Genomic DNA, 22,483 nt, shown 5'->3' with positions numbered 1-22,483 from the left:
CTCGTCCTGTAAGCAAACTGAAAAGGTTCCAGAAAGCACTCAAGAGAGCTCTTTTTTAACCAATTTTTTGAATGACTTCATTACCAAGAAAGTCATTAAGGGCTTGGGAGTGGTGTCCCTTGGCAACGGGCACCACAATAGACTTCTTCCATATAGATGGTACTCTCTGCTGTGTAAGTGACAGTTAGAAAATATAATTCCTGGGCTTTTCCTGGGTCCACAACCTTTAAAACATTTAATCACACTCTGCTTATTAAAGAAAGGGTTAATAAGACATAATAAGATATCCAGCTATTAGCAACATCAGTCAGTTCATCAATATCAGAACATGACTCCTCAAACATCTGTTAGTCGGTGTAATCAAAACAACCCTGAAGAGTCAGGCGGGAATCCTCCGTCCAGACCTTCACCTGTATATTTGTCACCTTGCCTCTCTTCAGCGCGGTGCGATATACAGGGATGAGATGCACACAGTTATGATTGGACGAGCCCAAGGGCGGAAGAGGGATGGACTTACATGCGTCTTTGACTGTAGGACAGATCCAGAGTCGGGCATGTAATGTACTGATAAAAGTCTCTCAGTGTTGATGACAGTGTACAATGATTCAAATCACCAAGAATAATATTGATCAACTGGCAATCGATCGGCGGTCGGCAGTTGTTATGTGTGAACTCCACAACGACGCATCAAAACGGCTCCCCGGCACATTTCTGACACATCGCCAACATCTGCCAGATATCTAGCATGCCAAATATCTGGAAGAGTTGGCCGACTCGACATCCACATCCAGCCAATGAGAGCAGGCACCTGGCAGAGCAGACAGCTTCTTTTTCACAGCAAAACACTTTTTACTCACCTCCAGCTCTCTCTGTAGCTCAGACGATCCCTGCTACCTGTGTGTGCTAATCCATTCTTTCACCCATATTCTTTGTCTTTTATAATTGGTATCTTTATAATAACAAACAACAGCTGTTTCATGTGTAGGACTGCTTCATCCAATACCCAACCCTAACAATTACTATATATGTCAGTTTGCACACCTCTGGAGTAACTAGGGGTTAAAAGTCTTGCTCAGGGATTGTGGTGTGTCATTGGTGTGTCACTGCGGACTTGAACCCAGGTCTCTCACCCCAAAGGCATGTGTCTTATCCAATGCTCCATCAAAACCTAGAGATGTGAGACACCCACATTAAAGTAATGCTACATAGAGAGAATAGCCAAAATCAGTGTGCTACGTATAAAGAATTCATTGTTTTCACGTTACAATGTGTAACTAATTAAATAAAGTCAAAAGTCGCTACCTCCGGAAGTGTCCACACGATTGTGAGTGCATATCCTGTGACAGTGGCGCTGCCCTGAGAGCTGAGCCTGCACCGGAAGCGACTCCACAGAGGAGACCTGCAGACACACTGTCTTGCCTGATTTTAAATTTAAACATCATTTTGAGGGAACAAATTAGATTCAGTCCATTTAAATGCCATCATGATATATCATTGCTGTTAAAGATGTCCTATTTTGTTTTGTTTTTTATTTTTGTTAGATAAGTTTAAGGATGTCATTTTTTCCTTTATTAGTGCACAAACTAAACAGTAGTCACTTTCCAGATTTGACAGTGATAGAAACAGACAGGGATGGGTAAAGTTAAATCAAAATGTATTTTTAAATAAGATACCACATTCCCTAATTTTAAGTGTGGTAGCCACAGCATGTATAAAAATAAACTATGGTGTTTTTTAATTTCAAAAATACTAATAACACTCCTCCAAGGTACTATGGAATCACTTCACAAACCTTCTATCTATTTTATCTGTCCCTTCTTCAGTACACTGACTCAGTTGATTACAGTTTTTCTCGATTGCTTAACCCTTCAATCTAGCTGAAACACCAAACTTTGCCCTCCTACATAACACACAAAAACACATACACTACAACACAGTCTTGCACGCTGGTGAGATAAATTCAAAACAATACTACAAAAACTGGTAATGTTGCTTGTGGTTCTCCCCCTCAAAAACCTGTTTACATGATGAAGACAACAAAAAAACAACAAATACATTTGCACATTTTTTTATTCCTTACTTAGTGTACAGTACAGTACAACACACCAAACAACAAATAGTTCAACAAATCTAGATCATGTGTCAAAACGGTGAATAGTAATGTAATAACTTTATTACAGACACAGGTCCATATAACACATCATGAAGTACGCAATACAAGGAAATACATAAATAGAAAATACATACATAAAAATTCCATATTAGCCTAGGATATACAGACTATTGCACCAATGTCAATGTCATCAAGTGTTTATAGTTTACAGAAATGGGTGTCCTTTGGGTTATGGTTTTGAAATTTTAGTTCAAAGGCCTGGTTATAGTGTTTAAGCAATCAAAAAAAACGTTTTTTAAAAGCTTTCAGTGGGTTCTGTGGCTGTGTTGATCATGTCTCCTGCACAGCATTATGATGCTATAGAAAATAATGGAGAAATGGGATGACTGATAATAGTCCTCTTGCTGATCTTGTTTTTACATCAGCAGTCTGCGTCTTCACTGTATTCTGACATTTGAAATGAATGAATTTAAGCTCATTAGCTATGCTGCCCTTGTGCTGTTGCTCTGGGGTAAAACAGATTATTGCCTGTTTAGCCTTGTGTGAGCAGTGAATGGAAGCCTTTGTTACAAAGTGAAGTGCTCTGTTTTCACTGCAGACTGTGGACAGTTAGCAAAACGAATGGGCTTTTCACTAATTCATGTTGACTGTTCTGCCCACAAATCACAGGAAAAGCTTTATTGTTTTGTTTTGTTTGCATATTAGTTACTTACAATTAGATGTGCACTGTCAATCAAACTTCAGTGTCAATCACAGTGTGTTAAGAGGCTTCTCTCGCCTTCACTCTGCTTTGCTATTTAATTCAATTTAATTCAGTGGTAGATTAGGCTGTAATCAAATAAACAAAAAAACTCAACCAGCAATTCTGTAATGTAGTCAGGAAGAATAGAAAGTGAATATGAAGTTCATGATAATAGTTGTTAATCCTGCTTCATGCTAATAGTTGTTAATCCTGCTTGGAGAACCTCTGTGTGTGTGTGGTATCTGTTTTTTCCTGAGGGAGTTAGGGTTTAAATAGAAAAGGTTAAGGAAAGAAAAATAGCATTGTTAAATTGTTATGTTGGATTTGCTGTGTCATTTAATCCTTTGTCTTTCATAACCAAATTATTGTTTTTTCATTTGGACTGTCATTGTGATTGTCTTTGGTTAATAAAAATTACAGAAAAAAGTATTGCATTTCAGTGTTGTCCAGCAGAGAACAGCTTAAACATGCCAACACTAAATACAAAGCACTTTAATTAGTTTTCATAAAGAGGTGCAAAGGAGCTTTTCCTTCTTAAAAGGAAGACGCATCATTGATATCAAAATTAAAAACAATCGCAGTTTTGGAGGCCAGGCAGTGGATTGAACTCGGTTTGAACTTCAGCAAGTTGTCTTGACCATGTCTACATGCCTAAATGTATTGAGTTGCTGCCATTTGATTGGTTGATAAGCCATGTGTGTTAACAAGCAATTGAACAGGTGTACCTAATAAAGTGGCTGGTGAGTGTATGTAGATATGAGAGTATGCATTAGGTCACCTGTGTATACATCTATTTTCAAGAAAAACATAACAGCTGTGGATGCCTAAAATGGTAAATAGCTACATTTATATTGCATTTTTCCCAAAGTGCTTTACACCCCGCAAGACTTAATCTTGTGATGCAACCATTATATAAAAGAGCAAAGCTATATGCTACATTATCACTGTTGGGGCCACTTAATCCCATCAAAAACCACTGAGAGATTGCAAAATCAGTCCTGTGACAGAATTTCACTGGAAAGAGACACACTCCGAATTGCAACCTAATTCCAATCTGTGAGAGGGAGCAATGCTTCACAAGGCATCTAGTCTGATCGAAATCCATAAGATTTCCATAATCTAGCCCGCGGCCCGTTGCTGCGTGTTGTCCCCTTTCTCTCACGCCCCCGTTTCCTGTCTCTCTCCACCTGTCCTATCAGAACTAGCGGCAAAAATCCACAAAAAACTATCTTTTGAGAAAACCCAACATCCTGTGGCCCTTTGTGGCATGTCAACATCATTTCTCAGCTGTAAAGACAAATCATAATCATAAACTATGTTGTAGGATTAGCATTGTTCTTTTCATTCAGGTGCCTCTGCTTTTTTTTCGCCTATGGTTTTGGATCCAAAATGCTTCCATACATTACTTCTCAGAATGCATCATGATGGTGTCATTATCTGTTCATCATTGCTCACTAGTTTCCTCCATTTTGCAATTTATCATTTAGCAAAGAGAAGAACAATAATCTAATTTCATGATAGGACAATGTGTCCTCTTACATTTAATCTTTTATTTATGATCTTTTACTATTATTATTAACTATTATTGTTATGGCTTATAGATATGTATGTATTGTGTTTTTTATTTTAAACCTTTCCTTCTTCTATACTCCGTATGTTAGTCTGTCCACATTTACTAGGGTGTAGGTCAGAGCTGTGAGATTATTTTGGTGTTTTCCCCCTCTTGTTGTTCCTCTCCTCTCCTGGAATGTTCATTCAAGGCTGAGAGAGGATCTCTGTTCCCCAAAACATAGAAACCTAGACTGTGTAAATGATTATGCATCCCTTTGCTCGTGGCCAGATGTTAGTGACTGTCCTAGGAGACAGAACCTCTGGTCCAGCTAATTTGCGTTGTAGTACTTCTCTGTTTATTCTCTTTCGTTAACAAAAAGACAACAGTTTGTTTTAACTCAATTATTTGCTCAATCCCTCACCAATAATATAATTTCCACAACAGACAACAGGGCATGGAATGGGTCAGACAAAAGACCTCAAACATACCTATGGCATTTCTGTACTGTACTATAAGTTCTTGTTAATTATCGGCAGACTCTGATAAATCTGCAATAAGTTACATTGACATGTTTATTGACTTGGCTAATTAATCTCCTTTTGTGCATCCTTATCAATATTGTATCTGGCGGTGAGGTTTGTGAAAAACATGGATAAAAAATAGCATGTGGTAATTTAATGTAATTCCATTCATTAGAAGAGACAGTGAATCCACTGTTACTTTATTAAATCAAATGGTTATGGGGATAACTCCATCCAGGTATGCTTGTGTGTATGTAGCCACAAGAAGACTGCCGCAATATGTGCCAGTGAGCAGCAGCTGTGTTCTTTTCTTCTCATGAATAATTGAGTGTCTGATGTAAATGGAGACATCTGGCTGCTGTAACTGTAGACCTTTATTAAGTCAGTCCACTTTGTTTCCTGCATGTGTGTAACTGCTTCCACAATATTCATCAATCCTTAAACTGGGGGGCAAGAGTTAGACCTAAAAACCTTAACCAAAAATAGAATTTTCTTGACTTGAAGACCGAAAATCATTTTTTGCGTCTCCTTGTACCCGTTGACCCTAAGTGCACCCTTGACCTGCTGCACCTCCCCCTCGATCCTCCTCCTCACTAATACTATGTTGTGTTCCGTGCATGAAGCCCCTCACTACTGATCTGTAAGGGTTTGTTTTGTTCAAATTCAGATACTGGGCTGTTTTGGTGGGTTTCCTGTACACTATGTTTTTTATGTTCTCTCATAGTCATTGTTTCATTTCTGATGCAGTGTGTTGGAGAACGGGCCCAAAACAGCAAACAATGTTTTGTTGCCCAAATACTTACGAACAGCAAAATACTATATTACTATTACTACTACTATATACTATATTGCATTGTTTCACTGTCTTTCCAATTCCCCATTTCAGTCAGCGTCCTGATGAGATGATAGTGGTTGCTTTTGAAATTGATGTCAATTTAGTCTTTCAGGGCCGAAGTGTGTCGTGTAATCTGCAGTTCTGACTTTGGTCACTCTGTCATAGTCATTTTTACAACTTACTGCTGTTCCTGAGGTCTAGGTAAAAACATATCAGCTGCCCTCAAATTTTAATTTCATGTCAGCTTCTGAGCATAGCAGTTCTAATCCTGAAGAGATTTTTACGGAATATGAAATATCTACAGAGCTTTAGTGTACATTGAGGTATCACATTCCACCCCAGAGACCCACCACTATCCCCTCCCTCCCTTTCTTTAATCGAAGTAGGCTCCAGAATAGAGATCAGGTTCCTCCTCCTTCTGCTCCTCCTCCTCCCTGCTGAGATGCAGACAGTAGGCAACAATTTGGGGATGACCTCAGAGAGCAGGCAGAGGGAGAAGGTGCGGTGACGGTGATGAGTGAAGCAGTGGTAGATTGAGGTGAGACAGAAGGAGTGGAAAGCAAGAAGAGATGCTGTAACTAACTCTACATTCACTGCCAGACACTTCTGTAGGTAAGTATAAGCATGGATATAATAATCACATATTCAGGTTTTTAATAAATGGTAATAAATCTAAACACACAACAACAACTAATTACACGCATAACTACTAGGCACAAAAATGAATGAATAAATATAATGTTCCAACACACAATTTAATTTATTACAAGCTATGACTGATATAAGTGATTATATTTAATAGTTTGTCAGAGTTGGTTCCCACCCTTCGCTATTCATGCTCTGGGAGCCCTTGCAGGCCTGTCGTAAATCAATAGATTGTCATTCAACTTTTCCATTAGTGGCCTATTGAGTCCTGCAAAGGAGGATTGGGGAAAGGTTTATCACTTCTCTGGACAGATTAAAAATTCTTTATCATCACATTGTCAACATCTTTATCACACTACACAAGTGTGTCAGATACACAAAGTAAACATCAGCCAGTTTGAGGTGTAAATGCATGTGAATGAAGTGGAAGTCACGTTCAACTTCGATGATGCCTCGCAGGACGAGGAATATAATTATGATAAATTTGTCATTTCGGTGATGCTTTGATCCAAAGCGACTAACAATTGCTATGTTTGTCAGAGGTCACACACTTCGGGTTAAGTGTCTTGCTCAGAGGCACATTGGTGGATATCGCCGTTGGAATTGAATCCAGGTCTCCCACACTATAGGCATGTGTCTTATCCACTGCGCGGTCGCCTCAACCAATAGAATGTCTTGGGAAAAAAATAGATGAGCTATGTTCCTGTGTGGGTGTGTATGTGTGTGTTCATTCAAACAGTGTGTGTGTGTGCGGCTGTGATGTGTATGTGAACTCTAGAGCCCTGCTGGCACAATAGCCAACTGTGTGGCTGCAGCACCCACATCCACATTCCCTCCATGCTGGGTGTGGGTGGCATCTCCAGGCCATCAGGAAGAAACACTGGCTCTGTGGAGCATTAGGATGCCGAGGTAACAGTCGATTCTACAGACAAAGCGACAAAGAAAAGAAACAAGGGAGTGGAAGATGAACTAACTGATCTAAGACAGGTATTGATTATAAATGCTTATTGCAAGGATTGTTTCTGGTAGTAGTAAAGCCAGTCTACTTGTTTTGTCCTGGCTAAATTTTGTAAGTAATGGTGTGTCTGCAGAGGATTGCTGTGAGAGTTCCTGCTTTAAAGTTCTCCCTCACCACTTTGTATTATCGCTAGTGTTGGGCAGTAGCTTGTTGCTCAGTGAAGCTTTCAACCGCAAACAATTCTACATCAAATTTATTGAAGCATCTGCTGAAGCAGCACAGCAATATGAAACTTATAGAAAGAAACTCTGGCAGCTATTGCCAATGATGCTTGGACTCGTCGGGAGAGAGTGGCGTTAAGCAATGTTCTATGTTTTTGTAAAAACACAGAACACTGCTCTTATAAATGTGCAGCAAAACAGTAGTTCAAAAGTCTGGATTTACTTAATTTTTTATTTCAGCCGGTGGCGTTGTTGTCACCAAATGTTACATGCTTTGTTGCTGAACTACAGTTGACTGTATCCTCCAAACACTGTGTGTGTGTGTGTAGAAAATATTACTTTACATACTCGTGTGCTTAGGTTGTCTTTACTCTGAGACTTATACAGGACACACTCTCTTTATCTTCAGTGATTACAACCACTGAATTTCTGCAGTCCTATGGTTTCTGCTTGCAAGACGAGTTGAGTTTTACTTACCAAATGTAGCCATTGGTGAAGAAGGGTCAGGCATAGTGACTGTGCAGCCTTCTGAAGTCTAATTGTCAAAGTGAAACACTGAAGTGGGCAGTTTGGTGCCATTGTGTTATATTGGTGCTATAAACTGAGATGTTGCACAGAAGTGATGGGTGAATGGGGCAGCTGTGGGTCAGAGTGTAGAGCTGAAGGAGAGTGGTTCAATCCCCAGACTGCAAGATGAAGCCTTAAACTAGTAAAATTTACTTCCAAGCATGGAGCACTTCCTATCGGCTCAAAGAAAATGCGAGGCTTCCGAGCTGACCAGTCACAGTTCTCGCGGTCCGTGTCGCCAAGACGTGTAGTTAAATTTTTGGGGAGGTGCACATCTGGCTATGGCTTAAGCCTTGAATATACTCTGAAGCGGACGCAGACACGCACAGTTGCAGACACCACAGACGCGGACTACTTCTCGGTTGGTGCCTTTTAGAGAAGAAAAAACAGAGGCATGCAGACATCCACACAGCGCCAACGCTTCGCCTACCCACTCTGATGACAAGTCACGCAGACCCTAGCAGCCCCTCGTGGAAAGTATAATCCTTGCTGTAGGGTACGGGGCCAATGCATAGGCTCGCGCAGAAGTACAAATCAAGCTTTAGGCATTCTTTTAAGAATCAGAAACCTCGAGCAGAACCATGGCTCAAGGCAGGCGGCCATCTACCTCGACTGGTTGGGGTGAGGGAGAGAGAGAAGGAGAGAGAGAGAGAAAAATTGCGAGAGAGAGAGATAGCCATAAAGAGGGAGAGAGGGATGGAGGAGTAGGAGGGAGCAGCCTACACAATATACACACAGAAGTACAGACAGTGAAGGTAATGTTGGTGCAGACTGAATGAATAATGGTACAGATATTTATAGTAATGTCAGTGATAACATTGTTAATGATAATAATCATAATATTAATGATAACCACAAGCTTTATCAAAGAGGAAAGTTGTAAGCCTACTCTTAAATGTGGAGATGGTGTCTGCCTCCTGAACCCAAACTGGAACCTGGTTCCACAGGAGAGGAGCTTGATAGCTGAACGCTCTGGCTCCTAGTCTACTTTTGGAGACTCTAGGAACCACAAGTAACCCTGTATTCTGGGAGCGCAGTGCTCTGGTGGGGTAGTAAGGTACTATGAGCTCTTTAAGATAAGATGGTGCCTGACCATTAAGAGCTTTGTAGGTAAGAAGAATGATTTTAAATTCTATTCTGGATTTTACTGGAAGCCAATGCAGAGAAGCTAAGACAGGAGAAATGTGATCTCTTTTCCTGGTTCCTGTCAGAACACGTGCTGCAGCATTCTGGGTCAGCTGAAGAGTCTTAATGGACTTTTTCGAGCAGCCTGATAATAAGGAATTGCAGTAATCCAATCTGCAATTCTGCATCATTTTTAGACAGGATGTTCCTGATTTTTGCAATATCGCGTAGGTGAAAAAAGGCGGTCCTTGAAATTTGCTTAATGTGAGACTTAAAGGACATGTCCTGATCAAAGATAACTCCAAGATTCCTCACAGTTTCTCTAACTACAGTGCTGACAAGAAACCTGGGGCTGTTCTTATTTTCCTCTATTAATGATGGCATTACGGAAGGCCTTCCTATAAGTTTTGAGAGTTTCTTGACAAATTAAACAAGAATTTTCCAGTTTGGTGGAACACCAATTCCTCTCAAGTTTCTGCGATATTTGCTTTAATTTGCGAATTTTCATGTCTTATCATGGAGCTAACTGTCTTTGTTTTATTAACTTTTTTTAGAGGCAAAACAGAGTCAAGTGGCATTTTAGGTTTAGAGCTGATTAGTAGACTCGAGTTGAAGATAGCTGTAACTCCACCTCCTCAGCCTGTGCCTTGAAGAATCTGCGTATTAATATGACTGGGAGGAGTGGATCTTAAATAAATAAATATTATAATCTGATATTAATTAATTTACTGTTACACCTTTAGAAGAGAGTCCACATTTAATTCTCCTTTTTTTTGCACTATTGCACTTGTGGTTTTTTGAATGATTATTATAAAAAATATATATTATTCCTCATGCAGATTACCATCAAATTTGCGTTTGTATAATCATAGATATAAAGTTTAAATTATCATACAAATTAAATTACTGTGTATTATATTAAATACACAATATAATATACCACTATATAAAATATAGCTTACTGTAGTTCAAATTTTAATTAGGCTATAGCCTAAAACAGTATTGTGCTGTTTACAAATACAGGCATGTCAGTAGTGCAAATAGGCTACTATGCCACAGCTTGGTGATGGTTTCAGTGCATTTCAAAAATTTTTACAGGCCTGAAAATAACCCCTACACTATCAATGCTGACCTGGTAGCAGAATTTGAAAACATTTATAATATATACTTACATTTTGTCATATATAAAAAGAGCCAAAATTAAGCAGACTTTACAAGCAAATTATTTATGGGAAGTCTGAATCGGCATTCAAAGCTTGTTATTCAGATCTTTATACTTATTCTTAATGCTTCTTCTTCCGATCTTTTGTGGCTTCGCTACTACTTCTGTATACTTTTACAAGGTAGATTTATCATTTTACAACACAGAGTTGTATAATGAGAGTAATGAAAGTTGTTGTTCCCTTTATGTTAATCACAAAAAGCAAAAGTTATATACAAAAATTATATACACTGGATGGGTGGATAAATAACAACAACGTCAAGCACCTGTAGCTTGAGCTCCAATGTTAATTGGGAGTCGAAATTTCTGCCAGTTTTTAAAATCGCTGTAATGCAGACTTTTTTTTTTACTTTATCCACACAAATTACATATCCACATTTTCAAAAATGCCTTCCAGTGCAGATGGTTATTTTACCAGTATGACCTACAATTTTTGACTAAGCGTGTCTTCTTTGAGTGGTACTCTGATAGGGCAAGTAGATCAGCAGATTAAACCTCCATCAGGTTGTTCCTCTGTTGTGATTCGTGGATGGATTGGCGGACATTTCACCTTTTTAACACATGCATAGACATACTTGTTTTTTTCCATCTTTGTGGAGACTTTTACTGATGGACACACCAGTTACTGAGACACATAGTAACACACACACACACACACACACACAAGTTTACTTATGTCACTATTGGGAACATTATTACATATACATACATTGATTTCCTACAGACGTACCCTAATATAATCCTAACCTTAAGTACTGGCCTAAAAGCTGCTTTTTCCCAACTTGGACCAAAGCTTTTGTCTCACTGGACAAGCAGACCTTTATGAACTGGTCTTTTGTCTAAAGTGTGTCCCCATTCACCCAGCACTTCTGTGCAGCATCTCAGTTTATAGTGCCAGTATATTGCAATGGTACCATACTGGTAACTTCAGTGTCACTATGACAATAAGACTTAAGGAGGCTGCACGCAGCTCTGCCTGACGCTTGTTCAACAATGACTGCATTTGGTAAGTAAAACTCTACTCATCTTGAAAGCAGAAACCATCTGACTGCAGAAATTCAGTGGTTTTACCCATTGAAGATAAAGAGAGTGTGTCCCCGAAGGTAACATATACGTATATGTAGAACGTGTGCGTGTGGAATCTGATAAATCTGTCTTTACAGTGCTATCAAGATCTCCAATGTCCTTCAAGGACACAATTCAACCAGCCGAACAACAGCAGTAAACAGCACACTTAAGAAAACAACTGAGGGAGAGTGAAAAGGAGAAACACTCAAACAAAATAATCTGCTTTATTTTAGCCGATATGATCAATAAAAACATGCCCAGATCGGCACCAATATAAGCCTCATGGTGAGCTTGGGACATCCCAAGTTTTCACTTCAGTATGCATGTTGGCAGAGACCAGAGGACAATTGAGAACTTATATTTTCCAGCTCAGTGATCGTTGTTCTTGTAGAGAGCATCTCTGTTGGTTTGAGTCAGCTGGGTGCTCAAGCCAGTAGTTCAAGGCTCTGATTGCTACAGGTATGATAACATGGACGGTAGAGAAGAGTCAGTGTTGGGCCACAATCAGACACTCCACTATCTGCTTGAAAGGGAGTTCTGCTAAGCCTTTAAGCTTCTTTAAGACACTCAACTCTAATTAATTAGCAGAAAATAACATTGGCCAGTCTGTGAATGGACCATGTCTGAATTAACCAATGATTGGAGAGTTTCCCATTCGGTACCGCCACTTGTGCTAAGGGGGATGGAGGTTGGGTGCGCAGGGGAGTAGTATTCAGCCAGTCAGTGGGGAACATTTGTCTGCTACATGTCCAAGTGAACCTGGACATAAATAGACTTTGCTAAAATCACAGTGGTCATCATGTTTTAGCAGGTCACAATACTTTACAACAGTAAGAATTTCATGAACTGGGTACATTAATTAATCAGCGCTTTTAAAAAACAAGTTAAAGTGCTTTACATCGTTGAACCAGGATTAAAACATTTCAGGACTGAGGCAAATAAAATCAGGCTATTAAAATAATAATAAAACAATAAAGAAAAATACTACTAATATAAAAAAAGATAAGACATGCTGGCAATAAGAAAATAAAAAAGTAGAGACTGCTTCTGATGTGGATGTGATTACAAATGTATTATTTAATTGTTTAATCTCTTAATCTGAACTGACTTTTGTAATGGTCTAGTGATTTAATGCCATCCGAAAGGCTGCATGATGAAGTGAGGCAGTTTGCCGGACAAGTTAAATTGATAAGGTCTATGCTCCTGTTTATATACAATCCAAGAAGCTATTCACTTCCTCGTGTGATTTAAGTTAGCTTACATTAAGGTTACTTGTCCTCAAGTAGAGTTGTCATGCAACCTGAACTGCCTGAGCTTTGTATTTATAGCAGGGCTTCTTAATGTCTTTCCTTGTTATTAAGACACAGAGATCACTGTGTACCTGCTGTTTTGAGGTTGGATTAAGTCCTGGCTGCGGTAGAAGCCCCACATCTTTAACATACAGTGAAAAGGGAAGTTCAGCTTCTTCCTGTGTGTACAGTTATCTTGCTGCAAGGATTTATGTAAAGGCCAGTCACTGCAGGCAGATGAAGAAAGGGGTGGCTCTGTAATTTAAGACTCAGCTTAGCAAGCATACTTGATCATCATGGAAGATAAACACAGGGACAAAGGACGAAGAGTGCAGATGGAAGCTGTGGACATGTAGTATCAGGAAAAGGGGATCCTGTGAGTGTGTGTACAAAGTGTGTGGTTATGTGTGTGAGTGTATGTTTGAGGGACACCATGGGAGCAGTGCTTAGCTGGTTTGCTGCTTGCCTTTTTGCTCTAGTGCTGGATACGGCGAATGCACTGAAGTACTGGAGAGTAAGTAAAACTCTGAGTTTGTAAGATGTGTACATGTGCATGTACCAGAGGCACTGTGTGTGTGTGTGTGTGTGTGTGTGTGTGTGTGTGTGTGTGTGTGTGTGTGTGTGTGTGTGTGTGTGAGAGAGAGAGAGAGAGTGTGCGTGTGTGCGCGCAGAACTACCTGTTCATAATATTTTGCTAAAAGCAGTAACCTCATGAAGAACATTTATGTAGTAAATTGTACTGTAATTTTATTGGTGGAATGTGCCGATGGACGCTAAAAATTGTTAATTACATTGCTTCAACTGAAGACGTGGAAGTCTTGTATCAGCCCTCATAGGCTAAACAGTATGTACAGTATTTCCAGTTAGTAGTGCAGCACAGAACTTGACAGTCTCCTAGCAACGCCAGCTGTCAGTTAACCGATGCCATAGGAAACGGCCACTCAGAGGCTCAAGGCTAAGCAGCTGTTTCCACAGACACTTACATAGTGTGTCCATTTTATTCACTTCTAAAAAGTTAAAATAGAACATGCGCAAAAGTTATGGTATCATTTATAGTTCATATATCCTTACACAAAATGCGAAGAAAATCCAAATTTTTGCTAGTTTTAATAGAGGGAAGTTTCAACACTCAGTACTTCACTAAGTGACTTTAAACCAATGTTGTGTATTTTAAAAAAAATATTTTATATCTTTAGGACTTGTTGACTGACTGATGGTTAAAATTGATATTTAACACGTTGCCTTCTTACTGCTTCCTATGTAGCTTGTCAGTGGTTGGATAGGGATCAGCTTTAAGATTCTTACTGGCATTGTGCTAAACCTCCTGTCGTGTTACTGCACTGATTTTTATCTCACCCGCCTCTTCGTTACTGTCTCCACAGCCCCAGAAAGCCCTTGAAGACTCCCCTTACTTCTCTGAAGGGTTAGGTTTGGAGGATGGGGATTTGGGTGCTGACTCCCTGGAATGGTGCAAGACAGGCATAGGAGGGGGTGACACATATGACGAGTACTTTGACTTCAGCTCTTGGCACAGCAGCAACCTGTCAGATTTGTGTCCAGATGAGGAGGACTCCCCGGATGCCCTGCTGGGACTGGAGGACACCTACGTTGCTTGGGGAACAACAGACAGCAGCTTCCGCACCAGGCAGAGGATAGCCAGACAGAGAGAGTTAGTGACATCTAAGGATCACCACAGAGACGCCCCAGAGACTTATGTTAGACGATCCAGATGTAGCAGGAGGAAAAGCCCAGAGAACCATGTGGACTCTAATATTCCTTTGAAGTTCAACACCAGAGACCTGTGCTCAGTTAAGCTACGCCCCCATCTAAGTACAGAGAAACTACAACTAGAACAGTCCAGTTTACAGGCTATTTGCACAGAAACTCAAGTTGAGGGCAGGACGGGTCCATACAGTTTACATGTGCAAAGCCAACACAACACAGACCCCTTTGACACAAAGGTAAATTGCCCACCAGACACTGAAGTGAAGTTGAACGCACAGTGTGAAGAAAGCGATCCCAACAGACTGAATGAATCTATAAACTCCGAAACATGCATGATATACATAGATACTACAGAGGACAAAATTGTGGAGACACAACAACAGCTAAGCACACATGAGGTGAGATTACAGACCGCAAACACAGATAGAAAAGGCGTAGAAAGACAGGAAATCTGTAATGTTAACAATGTTAAAGCAGAGAATAATAAACTGTTAAACATAGGTTTAAATAAATGCTACAGTGACTGTAATGAAAGACACAATTCAGAACACCAGGCTATAATCAATGAAGACAGAGAGATACAGGATATAAAAGTGCACAGCAAGGACAAAGGGGAATTGTGCAAAAGGGTGGGGACATATTGTAATGGAACACATCACAAAATAGAGAGTAATTGTAAAGACAACACATGCATAGCTGATACACATGTAACTGATGTAATAAATGCACAAACATTCGACAGTCCTTGTACAGCAGCACACTCATGCACATACCCAGACTTTCAGTTAATTACAGAAGTAGTTGTAGCAAATCAATACTTCACAGAAGCACATGGTACAAAGACAAATAGTGTATCACATGACAGCTTCCAGGTGGAACGGTTTGGGTGTGTTGGCACTACAACAGAGGGGACTAAGTCACCTGGGACGGTAAATGAAATAGGTTCCTCCATCACATCATCTACACAGACCACAGCCTCTTTTCTATTCGATACATGTGCTACTGAACTGACTGTGGTTCCGAAGGTTTCTACTCTAGCCTCACCTGTACCACTGGCAGACTCAGACAGGGAGACAGAGAGTCTGGCTGAGAGGCAACCAGATGAAAAACAAACTCAGAGCACACGGTTGCATCCATGGCAAGTCCCAGGTCAAATCCAGGATTTAATCCCTAATCACTTGGATCAGGGGGGTGCTACTCATAGGCAGCAGCATTCGGCAGACAAGCTTTTGGTGAGGGCACTGCCAGACTCTGCAGAACCAGGGCCTTACTCACCTCATATCCAATCTGATACTGGTAAGGGGTCTAAGGAATGTCTGCATCATCACCAATTCAAAAATAATCAGTTTATTTCTGCCAAACGAGGAGCAGAGGATACCTCCTCCCCGTTATCAGAGAACTTTCAAAGAGAGAGACGGAGGGTAGGATCACCCTGCTCTCTTCTCCAGCAAAACAAGGAGCGAGAAGTGGAGGAAAGGCCTGTTTATCTTGACCAGGAACAAATTGTGGAAGCAGTAAACGAGGTCAATCTTCGACAACCACAACTTGGCACAACAGAGATTTCTGAGCACAGTGAGCTAAGAGTTACCTCAAAAGCGACTGCCAGTGATTCGGATTCCTACGTTACGCAACATGTGCCTAGTGAGATAGGAAAAACATCAACATGTCTTGCTGAGTCCATTCAGGACATTAGGGGAGAACACCCGGGTGTACCTCAAAAGGCAGTGTCCCAGACAAACATACAATCTGCTCTCAGCATAATTTCAAGTCACTGTAAGACAGTTAAGATCCCGGTACCTTCCTCTAGCTTGCAAGCCTCTCTTTCTCTGCTCTCAGACTCCAACAATAACACCAAGGCCAGTATAAAAGGGGCAAGGAGAGGGGAGGGTGTAGGCTGCTTCTCAGGGACAGCCCTGAACAATTACAAAAATAATGAGAGAATAATTTGCCTCCTGGTTGACCCATCAACAAATATCACCTCTGACCCCTTGGAAGATTTAGACAAGCCACAGGCAGTTTCTGATTTAATTCCCAACTGTAGCTGTGAAGACTCTCTGCTGAGGAAAGACCTTGCTAGCTGTTGCCATTTAAGCTTGGCTCATGCAGATGAATTAGAAACACTAAAGACAGACAGTGTTGAGGATAATGTTGTTATAGAAAGTCTAGCGTATTCTAACTCAGAAAGAAATGAAGGCCTTATGTCCTTCGTGCCAAGTTCAGAGAGTAGAGGCCTTTTAGTGGATAGTGAATTTAAAGAAGGGAAGTATTGTAGCCAACCAGGGGATCACAGCTTACCTAACAGAGGAAGAAGAGGCAGCTCATCCGAATCATTTAAGGAATATGCACTGTCTGCGGAATACAGAGACCACACACAGATCAGTTTACCAACTCCACTGCAGGAGGTGAGAGCAGTAAGGTACTCACACCCTGATGTCAGCCTCAACCTGCTAGCTGTCAGTAGTTTAGAGCCAATTTTGGAGGCTGAGCGGTCACTGGAAAATTGCAGCACAATAGAGGATGATTTAAAAAAAGAAACAAAGAAGGAATCCGAGAATAAGAGGCCTGCTGAGGTAGTTCAGGATAATGTTAACCTTTCAGGGTACATCTCCAGTATCAAGACTCCGCACCACCAGCCTGAGCAGGAACAAGAATCTTTAAGAACTGCGGAGTCAGAACCTGAGGTGAACCCAGTCCTATGTAATAGTAGCGAAAAACACTGTAGACCCATGACTGTTGCCCATGATGCTGCATCATACACCTCAGCTAGCAGCAACTGTGATGTGTTGGAGGATCCTTGCTTTGTTATTTCAGCCAGAAATGCCAACCCTGACAAAATGAACAAGAGAAGCAAAACAAAAGGCAACAATTCAGGAAATAAAGGCTCTAAGTTTTCCGTCTTTGCTAAAATGCCTTCTTTCAGGAAGGCTAAGGGCTCAAAAGGTGCCAAAAGTGAGGAGGTACCCCAGGAGCCATCAGATGGAGGCGGTGAGGAGGAGGCCCTTCTGGATGAGAAAGGGCCACAGAGGGACAACTCAGATGATGAGGTTTTTGCCAAAGGTGATGTTCTTAACCAAACAGTCCACCAAGCAATTACCTCATTGCGTTGCGAGATAGAAAAAGAGAACTGTGGCTTTTTCTCCCCTACTCCCCACACTCGCCATGTCCGTCAGCTAGTCAGCCAAGGGAGTGATGGGGAGGGTAATGGAGGACCAAGCCCAGACAACCCCCTCCTACGGCAAGTCCAGTCACCTAATGGGCAGACTTACAAGAGGAGCAAGAGCAATGACAGTTTGAACATCCGCATGTGTTTTGCACAAGCACACAGGTCCCTTTCCAGCCTATTTGAGTCCCGTTCGATGGATAAGGAGAATGAGGGGCAGGCCACAGTGGGCACTGATGTGGATTCTGGTAAAGCCAAATTATCCTGGAGGAAGCTAAAAAAGGCTGAGATACTTAAAAGAACTCTTTCAGTGCCAGATGGAGAATGTACCAACACAGCTTCTGAGCACGACCTTGGAGACTTAACATCCTCTCTAATCCGAGACAGGTTCAGCAGTCCAGGGTCACCATCCTCCCTCAGAGCTCTTCGCCACACTGATCCCATCTTCAAGCGGGGAGTTCCACAAGTTAGTGGGAAGGGAAACATCCATGGGTGTAAATCTGAAGGCCAGAGAAGAAAATGTTCAGCAAATGGTCCACCTACCACACTGTGTATTTCTGGCCTACCTCAATTTTTAGATGACTCTGCAGTCAGCCCTGACTCACCTTTGAGCCCCAGCTCACTAGCCACCTTTGCTCATAAGCTTTCACCATCCTGGACCACATCCCACCCAGTGGCCAGTGAGGGCTTGACTGAGCATCCCCTACGGCCAATGAGCCCTAAACCAAACAGCCCTAGGCCGGCAGCTCAGCGCAAAATGTTTCGCTACCCTCTCTATGCAAGGGCCAGTTCTGTCTCTCCTATCCTTCTGGGCCAGTCAGTCAGCGTGGAGGGATTGACAGACCCCCCTAAGAGACCAAAAACCATAAAACCATCTGCTAGCCCTCTGGATGTAGACGAGGGCAGAATAGACAGCCAGTCACACATCAGCCTATATGCCAATGGCTCCATCAACGAAGTAGAGGTAAGAAAAAAAGTTTCTCATGCACAGAGAAATGTTTAAAATCTTTATTAAAAAAATACAATCTAAATCATAAGTACCAATTTTAGTGGGATTGTATTAAAATTGATAATGTGCTGTTGCAGTTCCTATGTTTCATATGAATGAAAACAGACGTTTTTCAGGCCTCAATTAAGACGCCAATGTGGTTCCAGCTCCTTGGGAAAAGTGTTTCTTCCCCGCCTCCAGCACACACTAACAAGACCAGTTAATCACTTGCTCTGCCATTGAGTGTTAGTGTCTATTAACTTGTGTCTCAGGGCAGTTGTCAGTGGAACACATAACACATGTTTCTTTGTTGCTCTCTGTAAACTAGATAAAGAGATGGACAGAAACAGGAGTCATCTTTTTCTCCTTCTCAGCCCCCAGGATATAGGTTTCCATTCTGAGTTGGCTGGATACCATCATCCTACCTTCCAGTCAGTTACTACAATAGTGACAGAGCCAGAGCAGGAGCACCCCCTTGTGGCTTCCTCTCAGATGGTCCCAAATAGAATAAGACTATAAATTAGCTACTTCAACACAGGATTTCAGAACAATTTGTGAGGGCTTCTAACATTCCTTTGTTCTCTCCTCTGGTCTAGTTTAACACTAATGGCATTAACTGCCCTATTGGCCTGACACATAATACTGTAGGACCTCTCCTGTGAAAGGGACAATATTCACAAGTCTCACACCAGACAATTAATGTTCAATCTGAAGAAATGCCCCACTGCTTTGCAATGTGATCTGGCAAGAAAAAACAAGTTTGGACTTTATGTTACTTTGAGTTAATGTTACTTTTGTGTTAAGTTAGGCAGGTCATTTTGGCTGTCTCTGAGTTTCCCAAACTTTAGGACATCAACACACTGTTTATAGAGACATAAAAAAGAATGTTTTGTCTTCTTTCAGATACCTGAGAATTGGTGGTATCTGTGAGCGACATGTAAGCGCTATTTAAGCATTTGGTCATTTCAATCCACACTGACACTGACATCCATTTGGCTGTCTCTGTTCACTGTCCACCCTCATGCCATATCATACAAACTCATTGACAGTAATGACTGTATCCAAAGTTACAATGAAAATCTAGAATTAAAAGTAGCCACAGTCGTGCACTGTACCTGGGGGACTGAAACGGAGTGGAGTTGTATAGAAAAGCTGACTGTGACTAATCACTTAACTGTGCACTCCAAAGGGCACACAAAACAGTGGTCAACCTGCCACTCAGTCCAGAACAAGAAAGCTCAAAGTCAAGGGTGAGGGGAAGGCCGCTGTGGTTCCTGGCAGACTGAGGACTGGCTGCTGGGTGTATGTGGGCCAGGATGGAGATGGAGGTGGCCAGCAGCGGATGCTAGAGTGTTCAGATGACCTCTGGATTGAAGAGCAAAAGAAATTCAAACGCAAACTGGCTAGAGCCATCAGGGGGAGCCTGGGCCAACTGAACACACTCTTATCTGAAGATATGGACAAAGAAAGCTGTGGCCACTGTTCGGTGAGATGTCAAAACAAAGATCCAATCCTTGGAAGTCTTTGTAATCCTCATCTTCTTCATTCTGTGCTTTGCATCTGCATTACTGTCTTTCTCCCTGTTTCTCTCTGGTGGCTTCTGACACTTTTTCTTATAGATGTGAAGCCTCGGTGTCTGTTTACTTCGGGCATGGCCTCCTAATGTATTTTCTCCACTCATCTGCAATTTAATTCATAAAGCATTCATGCATGGCGGTACATCATGTTTTCTTTTCTTTGCTTATCACTCTGTGGGGTCGTGTCCAGCTCATCATTAGCAGACAAATGTATGTCAGTAAAAAATATCAGTGATTTGAACTAATCCTCTTACATTCCCACAGACACATGCTGGAGTCACCTTTGGGCACGTTAGGGCCTTCCGGGGGATGCCCCTCAAGGCCCACTGCTTCTCTCAGAGCACCCCCATTGGTCTTGACTGTCTGGGCTGGAGAAGACACATCTCCTTCTCCTGTAAGTACACACTCAGGTTCAGTCTTCTGCATTTTAGATAATGGATTTGTATTGCTTATTCTTCCATTATTGAAAAAAGCTCAAATATTGAGTATGAAATATATTATTATATTGTATGAAAGGTAGTATCTAGCTGAAACATTAGTCGAGTTAGTAACATGTATTAATGGGATAAGAATATATACAGATGTAGAGGGTTAGGAGGAGAGAGGAGCTCAGTGCATTATGGGAAATCCCCCGGCAGTCTAGGCTTATAGCGGTATAACTAAGGGATGGTTCAGGACTCACCTGAGCCAGCCCTAACTATAAGCTTTATCAAAGAGGAAAGTCTTAAACTTACTCATCTGTGGAGATGGTGTCTGCCTCCTGAACCCAAACTGGAACCTGGCTCCACAGGAGAGGAGTTGATGGCTGAACGCTCTGGCTCCCATTTTCTTTTGGGACTCTAGGAACCACAAGTAACCCTGTATTCTGGGTGTGCAGTGTTCCAGTGGGCTCCAGTGGAGCAACAAGGGGTTGTCTTGCTTAGGGACACATTGGTGGACTATGAGCTCTTTAAGATAAGATGGTTCCTGACCTTTAAGGGCTTTGTAGGTGAACAGAAGGATTTCAAATTCTGGATTGTACAGGGAGCCAGTCCAGAGAAGCTAAAACAGAAGAAATTTGATGTCTTTTCCTTTTTGTTGTCAGCATTCTGGATCAGCCGAAGAGTCTTAAGAGACTTGTGCTGGCAGCCTGATAATAAGGAGTTACAATAATCCAGCCTAAAAGTAACAAACGCATCTTGCGTCTTGGAGGTGTTTGGGCCCCCAGTACAACAACAACAGCTTTGTTTGAGTTTAACATTAGAAAATTACAAGTCATCCAGGTTTTTACATCCTTGGCAAGTTTAGCTAGCTGATTTCTTTCATCTGGCTTGATCGATAGATATAATTGATATGTCTGAATTAAATTTAAAACTTGAATAATGCCCATAATATATGAAAATTGTGGAGGATTTTAATGTTTGAATGGAATTTGTAATAGAAAGTATGCATAAGTATGTGTGTGTGTACTTATGCATACTAATACTAATTAGCTAATCTCAATTACCTGTGTCACCAGCTGCAGTCAGGGGTTCTGTGTGTAGTTATCTGTTGGGACACGTGTTTTTCCTATACTGTATGGTTCGGCTTTTATTTTGAATAGCCTCATCCTGAGTTCCCTATAAAGATGCATTTATTGTCTGGGCCTTTTTTGAAAAACTAGGTCCCTAGTTTCCTGTTAACTAACAGTGACCGTCGGAAACCCTTATTTTAGGAAAACACTAGTCCCGAGTTCCCTGTAAAGATAGAGTGAGTGTTGGGGACTTTTATTTTGAGAATGCATCCATGTGTTTCTGTTATGCTGGGATGTCGTAGTGAAAGGGAATGCACTTCATAGTAACTTCAAAGTACGAATGGGATTTAAAAGTTGAATAAACCTCATACTGCATGAACGATGTGGAACATTTTAAGGTCTGAATATAGTTTAAAGCTAAAACAATGAATAAAGAGAAGAATTAGAAATTTCTTCAAAATTTGTATTTCTCCTCCTGGCATTATAACTAACTTGAATATTTTAAAAATATTTAATGGGACTTGAAAGTTGAATAATACCAAGAATGTAGGAAAGATGTGGAACAGTTGTCATATTAGAATGGAGTTTGTAGCTGAAAGTATGAAAGAGTAGGTAAAAGTTGAGAAGGCCTAAAAATTTGTGAAAATGTGGACATTTTGAACATTCTGCCATGCATTTGAATA

The 22,483-nt window shown here is 41.1% G+C and overlaps 1 protein-coding gene across 1 annotated transcript in view; it reads left to right on the top strand.

The window, feature by feature from the left end:
- arhgef4 (Rho guanine nucleotide exchange factor (GEF) 4) overlaps nucleotides 1-22,483 on the top strand; it is a 182,463-nt gene that overhangs the window by 61,377 nt on the left and 98,603 nt on the right. Inside the window, exons 2-4 of the mRNA XM_038723510.1 lie at nucleotides 14,241-18,707; nucleotides 19,921-20,217; nucleotides 20,573-20,702. Coding sequence (XP_038579438.1) covers nucleotides 14,241-18,707; nucleotides 19,921-20,217; nucleotides 20,573-20,702 — 4,894 coding nt within the window. The remainder of the gene's footprint in view (nucleotides 1-14,240; nucleotides 18,708-19,920; nucleotides 20,218-20,572; nucleotides 20,703-22,483) is intronic.

The sequence above is a fragment of the Micropterus salmoides genome, unplaced genomic scaffold, assembly GCF_014851395.1.
Source record: "Micropterus salmoides isolate LMB-PRFRI ecotype aquatic unplaced genomic scaffold, ASM1485139v1 Ms_hic_scaffold_1, whole genome shotgun sequence".
NCBI lineage: Eukaryota > Metazoa > Chordata > Actinopteri > Centrarchiformes > Centrarchidae > Micropterus > Micropterus salmoides.
Note: the sequence above shows the minus strand (reverse complement) of the source record. Positions and strands in the feature narration are given on the sequence as shown.